Source organism: Chanodichthys erythropterus, chromosome 15 (genome assembly GCF_024489055.1).
Source record: "Chanodichthys erythropterus isolate Z2021 chromosome 15, ASM2448905v1, whole genome shotgun sequence".
Taxonomy (NCBI): Eukaryota; Metazoa; Chordata; class Actinopteri; order Cypriniformes; family Xenocyprididae; genus Chanodichthys; species Chanodichthys erythropterus.
This window is the reverse complement of record NC_090235.1, coordinates 24,927,043-24,939,336: the sequence shown is the minus strand read 5'-3', so window position 1 is coordinate 24,939,336 and position 12,294 is coordinate 24,927,043. Positions and strand designations below refer to the sequence as shown.

General features: G+C 36.4%; 1 protein-coding gene across 3 annotated transcripts in view; it reads right to left on the bottom strand.

Annotated features, from left to right (window-relative positions):
* elp2 (elongator acetyltransferase complex subunit 2) overlaps nucleotides 1–12,294 on the bottom strand; it is a 32,694-nt gene that overhangs the window by 18,381 nt on the left and 2,019 nt on the right. For 2 of the 3 annotated variants that reach the window (XM_067411270.1, XM_067411269.1), the window contains 7 exons: nucleotides 12,072–12,213; nucleotides 10,033–10,110; nucleotides 9,751–9,815; nucleotides 9,582–9,648; nucleotides 6,431–6,574; nucleotides 6,048–6,131; nucleotides 5,791–5,891 (listed from right to left, as the gene is read on the bottom strand). In XM_067411270.1, the coding sequence (XP_067267371.1) occupies nucleotides 5,791–5,891; nucleotides 6,048–6,131; nucleotides 6,431–6,574; nucleotides 9,582–9,648; nucleotides 9,751–9,815; nucleotides 10,033–10,110; nucleotides 12,072–12,213 (681 nt within the window). Of the gene's footprint in view, nucleotides 1–5,790; nucleotides 5,892–6,047; nucleotides 6,132–6,430; nucleotides 6,575–9,581; nucleotides 9,649–9,750; nucleotides 9,816–10,032; nucleotides 10,111–10,676; nucleotides 11,858–12,071; nucleotides 12,214–12,294 lie in introns of those variants that run through there. The other variant, XM_067411271.1, reaches the window with a different exon arrangement.

Sequence of the window (12,294 nt, the reverse complement as noted above, 5' to 3'; positions counted from 1 at the left end):
ATTCCATCCACATGGCTACTCGTATATCACGGCCAAATCTCATGGGTAAAATGTGCAATCACTCTTGTTTAGGGATGGAACACAGATATGGATCTGTGGCACAAAGTGTGTTGTAACACAACCACAGAGTTTGGGATGGGATTTGTACAAAAGGCAACAATGCTGGGAGCCACGAAACTCTTGACTTGAGGTTGAGATTCTGGAAATGAACAGCACCTCAGTGCTACATCAGGTCATGTGCGAATGATGTGGCCTAAAAGTTAAATGGGACCTATGATGCCCCTTTTACAAGATGTAATATAAGTCTCTGGTGTCCCCAGAATGTGTCTGTGAAGTTTCAGCTCAAAAAACCCCACAGATCATTTATTATTGCTTGTCAAATTTGCCCTTATTTTATTGTAAGCAAAAACACACCGTTTTGTGTTTGTCCCTTTAAATGCAAATGAGCTGCTGCTCGCAGCGCACTTTCCAAAAGAGGGCGGAGTTTTAACAGCTCACTCTTCGGTTGCTCAACAACAACAAAGCTGGAGAATCTCACGCAGCCAAAGTGACGATTGTCAGTAACGGTGTTCAGCCTTTGAAGCCCACCAGAAGCAATCCATGAACTATCAGTGTTATGCCCTTGAAAGGTACTTAGCGCCGGTTGTTCCACGGTGATTAAATAAGTATACTGCAAGTCACTGTAGATAAAAGCGTTTGCTAAATGACTACGTGGATTATCTTGCACTTTATCTTATAGGATAAAGGTAATCGCTACCGGACAAACTAATACTTTACTCATAGTTTCATTCCTGTATAGATGAGAGATTCATGAGGCTGAAGGTGAGCAATGCAATAATGATGGATACAGAGAGCAGCTCAATGGTACACCAATTCTAGGAGATGTGTATGTGGGTCATGAGGTCTTGAGGTTAAAGATCTATCATGGTAAGTCATCCATTCTCCTTTCTGGTCTATCAGAGAAAATAAACCATTAGCAAAACACTAATGGCTCACAGAATCTCAGTCCCCCCACCCATTCACTGGCAACATGACTTATTAGAAGGGTGTACTTTACCCAGCGGTTTGCCTGGCCACTACGCTGCAAACCAGCTCTCCACTAAATCTGACCAATTAGTCTAATCATTAGGTAGGAGACTCTTCTTTGTAGATGTGTTAATTAGCCAAAGTCATGTTGGTCATTTTCTGCTTAGTAGTGCACTGGCAGTCAGTCAATAACTGTGCAATGGAGGCAAGTTTTAGATAACAAACTGCCATATATATGGAAAAGTAATTAGCGCAGGTTCAGACCTTTTCACACCAAAAGATGGGGAAAAAATAAAATCAAAATTGTAGGGGTGGGAGATATGACCAAAATCCTACTTCACAATATGAGAAATTTTCTTTCACGATAATACATATCACAATACAGATATTTTCATTTTTTAATTAATTTTTTTAAATTAAAAATAAGAACAAAGATGCAAATTACAAGCAATACAACAATACAGTAAGAAATAGGCCTACTACAGAAATTGAATAATCAAATGATTAAAAAAATCTGCATTATCTTTTTGATCTTTCATTCAAAAAAAATTCACAAAATTCTAACCTTTCATTGAAGGAAAAGAATTCAAAATGAGGGAAAAAGCTCATTATGAAATAAATGTTTTTCTCCAATACATGTTTGCCACAATTATTGGCATCCCTAGAAATTCTTCCGAGTAAAATATCTCTGAAGTATATTCCCATTCATTTAAATTTTTTAGCACACCAGGGTGACTAGGAGCATGAAATTGTGCAGCCATGACTTCCTGTTCCACAGGAGTACAAATACGTGTAAACACAAAGCCCAAATCCCCTTAATCATTCATCACAATGAGAAAAAAACAAATAATATAGTTCTGATGTGCAGCAAAAGATCGTTGAGCTTCACAAAATAGAAAATGGGTATAAGAAAAAAGCTAACGCATTGAAAATCCCCATTTCCTTCATCAGGGCAATAATTAAGAAGTTTCAATCAACTAAAGATGTTACAAACCTGCCTGGAAGATGACGTGTGTCTAAATCATCCTAATGTGCGGTGAGGAGGAGAGTTTGAGTGGCCAAAGACTCTTCAAGGATCACAGCTGGAGAATTGCAGAGATTAGTTGAGTCTTGAGTCTCAGAAAGTCTAAAAAAAATTACTAAACAACACCTACATCCCCACAAGTTGTTCGGGAGGGTTTCAAGAAAAATCCTTCTTTGCTCATCCAAAAACAAACTTCAGCATATTCAGTTGTCAGACACGACTGGAACTAAATGGGACCGGCTTCTATGGTAAGATGAAACTAAAATGAGAGATTTTTTGGCAGCAAACCCACCAGATGGGTTTGGTGCACACACGGATAAAAAGTACCCCATGCCCACGGTTTAATATGCTGCTGGATCTTTAATGTTGTGGGCCTATTTTTCTGCTGGAGGTCCTGGACATCTTGTTCAGATACATGGCATCATGGATTCTATCAAATACTAACAGATAAAAAAATCAAAACCTGACCACTTCTGCTAGAAATCCAATAACAGGCAGTGGTTGGATCTTCCATCAGGACAATGATCCAAAACAAACATCAAAACCAACACAAAAATTAGTCACTGAGCACAAAATGAAGCTTCTGCCATGGCCATCCCAGTTCACTGACCTGAAACCTAAAGAAAATGAGTGAAGTGAACTGAAGAGAAGAAGCACCAACATGGAGCTGGGAATCTGAAGGATCTGGAGAGATTCTGTATGAAGGAATGGTCTCTGATCTCTCCTCAGGTGCTCTCCAAATTCATCAGGCATTATAGAACAAGACTCAGAGCTGTTATCTTGGGAAAAGGACATTGCAATAATTGGGTGCCAATAATTGTGGCCAACACGAACTACAGAAAAACATTTATTTCATAATGAGCTTTTCCACCCATTTTCAATTGTTTGACTTAAATGAAAGGTTAGAATTTTGTGAATGTTTTGAATGAAAGATCAAAAAGATAAACAATAAAGATTTATTTTGGTCATATTTACTAAGGGTGCCAATATTTGTGGAGGACACTGTATGTTAGTGTGAAAGGGCCTTTATTCTACAACCTTATCTGTTTTTGTTCTGTTTTTTTCTTCAAGTGCACAAATTAAAAATATTAAATCGCCATTTATGAGGACATATTATATCTGTTTATTCGGTTACTTATCTTATATCTTTTAACCTGAGCTAAATCTGAATTAAAAGCAGGGGATCAGAAGGTGGAAATCAGAAAGGATGCATAATAACCCACATTTATTTCCTTAGTCTCTGTGAATCTGTCAGTTCAAAGGCTCTCATCCATGTCTGATAACCCAGTTCACACCTACCTCATATCGTATGCCCTTTACAACTCAATACAGAAGACACATGCAGTGCGGAAATAACGGATGTGGAACAACTCCACTGCATCCAGGTACAACACAAGACCTTAAATCAACCTCTTTCTCCTTACAACTACAGCTCACAGCCTTTGATTTTTAATTGGACATGCCTTAGTATGACAAAACACGTGCATCATCATACTACAATGCTTCAAGTGTCAAAATCAGGAGCCATTGATCTGAGCCCAAAAACCTTTGTCTGTATGCAAAGATCAAAGTGAGTACCTCTTATAAATCAACCACAACACCATTCCTGTTATCTACTGTGGCAGTGCCAATAAAAATGTTTTATTACAACAAAACAAATGTGGAAAAAAAGTGTCCCGATTTAAGGTCATCTGAGGAATCACCATCCCATTTCTTAGAGGAATTCGCCAATCATTCACAGTACCTCACACAGATGGAAGAGAACAAACTTATCTGTGCAATTCTCAGTGTGTGTGTTAAATTTGACGCAGCTAGCAGAGAATGGGCAGATGTTCCCTGCATGACCCAGAGAGCATAACATAGCAGAGGAGCTTGTGCAGCACTTCCTGCCCCTGCTACGGATTCTAAAAGTTCATGACTGGCAAGCAGAGATTGTATGAAGTATAGGATGGAAATTACCTCAGGATGGGGTTATTTCCTTTCAGGAGCTTGATCTGTATGTATGCTCAGGTTTAAAAAGTGAGGTCATTGCTGTAGATTCAATTACTTGTGATTAATCGTTTGACAGCACTACTTAGCATACACATAAATTGTAAGAATAAAATTGTAACACTTATGAATAAACCGTATTATAAGGTAAGACTATTAAAGATGCAATATGTAAGATTTTTGCAGTAAAATATCCAAAAACCACTAGGCCAGTGTTATATATTTTGTTCACTTGAGTACTTACAATATCCCAAATGTTTCCAACTATTTGTAAATTGTGAGAAAATTGCAATTTTAACCAAGGCTTCGGGGCGTGTGAGTCGCCGCCTGTCAATTGCGTCATACCCGCGTTACCCTCGGTTTCAGGTTTTATTTTGTAGAAACCATGGAAACACCAAAGACGCTTTAAAATATTACATGTTTTACTAGACAAGGGAACAACTGTTCTGATATATTTATAAACAGAAAACTAATTATTGTTATATAGCTCAACACGTTTAGTCTTTTCTTGATTTTTTTGAGTACCATGCTTTACCATGCTTCAGAAAAAAACACTATTTTGTCAAGTAGCTAACATAGCATAATCAGATGCAGCTTTATTTTTAGTAACAGAAATACAGAATTGTCTCCATCATACAATACGTTTTTAAATTAATTGCATGCCATTTATCAACAAGCCATCCAGTATTTAATATGATATCTAGCTTACTGCAGTGTGCAACAACTTTCTCACAGCAGCCGCCAAGCGAACACACAGAGTAACGTTATAACGTTTTCAACACACTCAAATGTATCTAATATGATAAACAGAGCTGTGTTACCTCATACTCATTACCAGAAAAAAGCGGAAGTGGCGCCGGCGACTGTCATAACAAAAGATCCGCTGCTCGTGAGGCGTGTGATGCGCAATCGCTCCAGTGCCTCGTTCAGCTCCCACAACACTCGGTCATGCTCTGCTTCATACTACAGTAACATTAATATCATTGCATCCATGAACATGATTTCTTCTCGAGTCCTATCCCTATTCTTTTGCACCATCCGTTGAGGTGGAGACCACATGTCCCAAGATTCCGCGCTCAAACTTGGCATCATCAAGCTACGCCTTTGTTTTGAATAGGCTTTTAGCGACCTCTAGCGGACAGAAATCCTACATACTGCACCTTTAAATAGCAGTCCCAAACAATTTTTTTATATAATAAAGTTATTACGTTGGTATGAGCCATGTCTCTAACTCCTGGACCATCAGTACTGGTTCCCCCGAGGCTGTGTTCTTTCCCCTCTACTCTTCTCCCTTTAAACTAACAGCTGCACCTCCAGTCACCAATCTATCAAACCACTGAAGTTTGCGCATGACAACATCACCCTCATTGGGCTCATCTCTGAGAGGAATGAATCTGCCTACAGGTACTGTAGGAGACCATCTGGTGACCTGGTGAAGTCAGGAGCTCAATGCTGTGAAAACTGCTCAAGGCACTCCACTCCGGCAGGAGGCTGTAGTCCATCAAGACTAAAACCTCACGCCTCAAGAACAGTTTCTTTCCATCCACAACTGGCCTTCCCAACAATATCCAGGATCCACCATGGTCTCTTATTCACCTCCATGGACATTATACATTACAATAATGAAAAACCCAGCAATAAAGGTGATTCTGATTCTAAAAGGTGTATCACTACATAATGCCTTCCAATCCACCTTTTAATTTTTTTTTCCAATGACAGTATTTATTAAGTAGTAAACAAGGTGACTTTACCAGCTCCACCCACATGCCTGAATCCTCCTCTGGCCCCCATAAGATCATGGTTTTGTCCATTGAGGCAGAGAGCAGCTTCAGGGGCTGTTCCACTGAGTCACCTGCAGGGGGAGACAACAAGTAACAAAACAGAGGCAGAGACATGATAAATACAAAAAAGGTAATACAAACAAAATAATACAGTGTCAAAAAGTAAATAATTTCACAGCACATTACAGTAAAAAAGACACAAAATCAATGAAAACATTTAGGAATACCTTTGACACATGGAGGTTGCCAGTGAATTCCATAAACCCAGTTTTCATGTCCAGCCAACACTGTTTCAAGAGTCACAGCAAATTCTAGAGCACAAACACAGAAAAAGAATTACACATAAGTTATGACAGTAATAGTCTTTATTTTATCAGTAAGGGGCAGAATATTATCCTTACACATTTTTCTTTTCTTATGAAATAAAGTTTACTAGCCAAACTCTGATTACAAAACAATGTATACGCAGTCCTTGATTTTGATTATCTGTTGAACAAGACATGGTTTCAAACCTAAAAAGATTATCAAGCAACTATTCAACTCAACAATAACCAATTTCTATAAGTCATCACACAACTAAATTACAATCACGCAAAGCCTCCAGCCTCACCATCTCCAGACACTTGAATGATGTTCTCCTTCATTTTGATAATAGCGTCAGTCTGATGTTCTGGTTCAGCCGCAGTCTTGGCAAACAGTTTCCACACTCTGATCAGACAGTCCTGTGAACAGCTGGCTAGCCAGAGCTCTCCATCTACACATTCAGCAGTTGAAACACAAGTAAAAATGAAAGTAGTATGTGAGGCTTTCCTGCATATATATTTCAGCAAGCACTTGCTTGATTTTTTTGTATTTTAATCGTTGATTTTGCTTACAATGTACAGCACTTTGGAGCTACAGAGTAGCCTGGAAAGTGCTCTATAAATAAATAAATAAATACAAATACAATACAAATACTTGTTTGCATGCATACAGGTTCCTTAGGATAATGCGTTTTATATCCTTGGATATCCGTTACTGTATCATATGTATTAAATGGGTCTTTGATTTGGATGGGACATACAGGTGCTGGTCATATAATTAGAATATCGTGAAAAAGTTCTTTTTTTTTTTGTAAATTATTTTTAATTTTAATTATTTATTTTTTTAATTTTGATGATTAGAGCGTACAGCTCATGAAAGTCCAAAATCCAGTATCTCAAAATATTAGAATTTTTCCTAAGATCAATCAAAAAATGGATTTTCAAAACAGAAAAGTTCTTTAAAGTATGTTCATTTGTGCACTCAATACTTGGTCGGCAGCACATATTACAGCAAATGACTTGCTCCTAGCACAAATTACAGCATCAGTGAAGTGTGGCATGGAAGTGATCAGCCTGTGGCACTGCTGAGGCACTATTGAGCCTTCAGATCATCTGTATATTGTTGGATCGACTGTTTCTCATCTTTCTCTTGAAAATATCCCATAGATTCAGGGGTCAGGCATGTTGGCTGACCAATAAAGCACAAGAATATCATGGTCAGCAAACCACTTGGAAGTGTTTTTTGCACTGTGGGCAGGTGCTAAAGTCCTGCTGGAAAAGGAAATCAGCATCTCCATAAAGCTTGTCAGCAGATGGAAGCATAAAGTGCTCCAAAATCTCCTGGAAGATGACTGCAATGACTTTGCACTTGATAAAACACAAATGGACCAACACCAGCAGACGTCACGGCCCCCCAAATTACTAAGTTCAGAAACTTCCCACTATACTTCAAGCATCTTGGATTCTGTGCCTCTCCAGTCTTCCTTCTGACTCTGGGACCATGATTTCAACATGAAATGCAAAATTTACTTTTATCTGAAAAGAGGACTTTCGTCCACTGTTCACTGTCCAGTTCTTTTTCTCCTTAGCCCAGGTAAAATGCTTCTGACGTCGTTTCTGTTTCAGAAGTGGCTTGGTAGTCCTTTTCCTGAAGATGTCCGAATGTGGTGACTCTTGATGCGCTGACTCCGGCTTCATTTGACTCATTGTGAAGCTCTCCCAAGTGTCTGAATCGGCTTTACTTGACAGTATTCTCAAGCCCAATTTCTTCCTTCTAGTCAACTTTGTATTTAATATGCTTTGATACATCACTCTGTAAACAGCCACCCCATTCAGTAATGACCTTCTGTGACTTACTCTCTTTTTGGAGGCCGTCAATGATTGTCTCCTGGACCATTGCCAAGTCAGCAGTCTTCCCCATTAGTTTGGTTTCAAAGAACAAGAGATACCCGGAATTTATACTGTAGGGATGGTCATTTAATGAAACTTAAATGTAAATATTCGAATATTTTGAGATTTGGACTTTGGGTTTTGGACTTTCATGAGCTGTACACTCTAATAAACAAATAAAAAAAATAATAAATTTTTTTTTGAAATGTTTTACTTTACATGTAGGTAATCTAGAATATACGAAAGTTTCATTTTTAAAAATGATTTACAATAAAAAAAAAATGAACTTTTTCACGATATTCTAATTATATGACCAGCACCTGTACACTACCAGTCAAAAGTTTGGAAACATTACTATTTTTAATGTTTTTGAATGAAATCTCTTATGCTCATTAAGGCTGCATTTATTTCATAATAAATACAGAAAAAACAATAATATTGTGAAATATTATTACAATTTAATATTATGGTTTTCTATTTTAATATACTTTAAAAGATAAATTTATTTCTGTGATGCAAAGCTGAATTTTCAGCATCATTACTCAGTCTTCAGTGTCACATGATCCTTCAGAAATCATTCTAATATGCTGATTTGACACTCAGTTATTATCAATGTTAAAAACAGTTGTGCTGCTTAATATTTTTTTGGAAACTGTGATACTTTTTTCAGGATTCATTGATGAATAAAAAGGTTAAAATGAACAGCATTTATTCAAAATATAAATCTTTTATATCACTTTTTATCAATTTAACATATTCGTGCTGAATAAAAGTATTAATTTCTTTCAAAAAAAAAAAAAAAGAAAAAAATTAACAAAACCTTTGAACGGTAGTACAAAAGATTTCTATTTTAAATAAATTCTGATATTTTTAACTTTTTATTCATCAAAGAATCTGGAAACAGTATTACAGGTTATAAAATAATATTAAGCAGCACAACTGTTTCCAACATTGATAATAACGGAGTTTCTATTCAGCATATTAGAATGATTTCTGAAGGATCATGTGACACTGAAGACTGGAGTATTGATGCTGACAATTCAGCTTTGCATCACAGAAATAAGTTATATTTTAAAGTATATTGAAACAGAAAACCATAATTTTAAATTTAATAATATTTCACATTATTATTGTTTTTTCTGTATTTATTATGAAATAAATGCAGCTTTAATGAGCATAAGAGACATTTTGTTCAAAAACATCAAAAATAGTAATGTTTCCAAACTTTTGACTGGTAGTGTCTATCTGTTTGATAAATAGCCAATAAAATTAATGATGATTTAAGTTAGCAAGTAGCAAGGATTTCAGGATTCTTTGATAAACAGAAAGTTAATAAAAAACAGCATTTATTTGAAAAAGAAATCTTTTGTAACCTTATAAATAACTTCACTGTCACTTTTGATCAATTTAAGCATCCTTACTGAGTATTAATGCCTTTTGTTCTGACCTGTTCTGAAGGACTAAAAGCTCAAATTTAGGTCCTAAGGTCCTAAAACAGCCTTCATTTTAACCACACTAAATATAATACTTTCTTTCTAAAAGCCCTTTTATTCTATTCAGTAGTCCTACCTTTAGTGGCCCACTTCACACTTCGGACCCAATCCTCATGTCCTGTCAGAGTCAGAAGCCTCTGAAACTAAACACAACCACAGATGACATCCACACACCCACATGACATGCAAAATATAAATAGAAATTTACAATATTAATATAAAGCAAAGACACCTCACAGTCTTACCTGTCCACTGAGCTGCACGTACAGGTGAACTCTGCTGTCATCTCCCCCACAGGCGAGCACTGGAACTGCAAGAGATGGAATTATCCTCCTCGTTCACACGGACACATGAGGCAGACAAGTGACTAAGTCTATTCATGGCATCTAGAAGCAAAATACAGCTACAGTCCAGGCGTGAATAATGTAAGATGCCCCAGGACATATTTAAAGCGCAGAATGAGATTTTAACATTTGATAGGGATGGACAATACTGCAAATCAACATGAAGCAGCAGGCGCAGCTTACCTCTGCTGCCTGGCAACAGCGCCAAGGAGACATCCATCATGAACCCGCTCCCAAAAGATACGGTCTGGAGGCATTCAGCTAATGAAGAGAACAGAAACACGAACCTGTCTAACTAATAATGAATCAATTTAAAGTAGGATATTAATAATCCAAAAAAATACAATTAATATAAGACCAATTACACCTAATAATGCACTCAAAATTAGTTTGGGTCCTGCGTGTTGGCAGACAGCTCATTAGATCACTGTCAATTGAATGTTAGAGGAATGATGCAATTCATCAATGCGTGACTCAAAAGTGTGTCAAAACAATATGTAAATATTGCATTATTGCAATTGCATATCCTGACAGTATATGGATTTCACACACTCTGCAAAGAATTCATCACAATCTGGTCAATGAAACATCACTCTGAACAGTAAGAATGGACATCAGAAAGAAAGCATCAGGATCAAATAAATTATGCATGAGCTTTCATTAATAGTTTGAGTTCTTCATTCTTAAATCTTAATCTTCCTTGTTCTTTAGGGAGAGACTTAAAGTTAAGACAAATTTCCTTCATTTTTAGCCTCTTCTTATTACTTAAGTAAATGGGACTTGTCTTAATAGTTGAAAAAATGAAAATTAGCCCATGATTTACTCACCCTCAAGCCATCCTAGGTGTATACGACTATCTTCTTCAGAGGAACACAATCTGAGACTTTTAAGGCCTTTTGAAGTGAAACAATGTGTTTTTGTAATAAAAATATCCATAGTTACTTTTGTTAATAAAGTTTTAAATATGGATATTTTCTTACAAAAACTCATCGCTTCGCTTCAGAAGGCCTTTATTAATGCCCTGGAGCCGTATGGATTATGTTTATGATGGATGGATGTTTTTTGGGGGGCTTCAAAATGTGGCCCCCCCATTCACTGCCATTATAAAGCTTGGAAGAGGCAGAATATTTTAAAATATTAAAATATATTTTTGGGTGAACTCAATACATGAGATATACATCTACGTATTAGATATAGACATATAAAATATATGCAAATACACTACCATTCAAAAGACTGGGGTTGGTATGACTTTTTAAAACATTTTTGAAATATGTTTATTTAATGTTTTTGAGTCTATAATGCTCACAAAGGCTGAATTTATTTGATTAAAAAAAAATACAAAAATAACTAATACTGTGAAATATTATTATAATTCAAAATAACTGTTTTATATTTATTATATTTTAAAATGTAATTTATTCCTGTGATGTCAAAGCTGAATTTTCAGCATCATTACTCCAGTCTTCAGTGTCACATGATCCTTCAGAAATCATTCAGATATGCCAATTTGCTACTCAAGAAACATTTCTTATTATTATCACAGTTTAAAACTGTTATGCTTAACATCTTTTTGTATTTATAATGTTACTAAATATTTCTGTCAATTTAATGCATCCTTGCTGAATAAAAAAAAAAGTATTAATTTCTTTAAAAAAATAAATTAATAAATCTTACTGACCCCAAACATTTGAATGGTAAAGTACAATAAATATAAACAAAAGTCTGTTTCTATTTTAATTTCTGTTGTTCTTGGTTGCTGGTATCCATAGCAAATTCTACTTTCTCTCTACAACGTCAAATACATTGCACTGAACTTGAACTAAAGGCATAGTTCCTTTGTCATCACTTACACACCCTCATGTTGTTCCAAACCTGTAGGAGTTTCTTTCTTTCTACTGCTGAACACAAAAGAAGTTATTTTGAAGAATGTTGGTAATCAAAACAGCTGACGGTAGCCATTGACTTCCATAGTAGGGAAAAAAATACTATGTTACCGTCAGCTGTCTGGTTACCAGCATTCTTCAAAATATCTTCTTTTGTGTTCAGCAGAAGAAAGAAACTTTAAGGGCTATTTATCATTTACAAGAACTGACCAGCAGATGTCAGGCTTGGAGAATTAAAAAAAAATCCTGAAACACATATTTAAAAAAAACTGCATTAATAGATTGAGTACTTCCAGCCTACACTCTCATGAACTGAAAGCTCACTTCTTGTCTTACCTGTATCAGAGGTGCATGTCCAGAGTTTAACAGTGGAGTCAGATGATGCAGAGGCCACCAGTAAGTGAGAGGAGGACAGAGACACGGCATCCACTGCACACACAGGCCCTGAGTGTCCTGAACACACTGCACATGCTGTGAACTGAGCAGAAGAGGGACAAACTCAAATCACTAGCCACAGAGTTAAGTTACATACATACATTACATACACATACTCAATTTA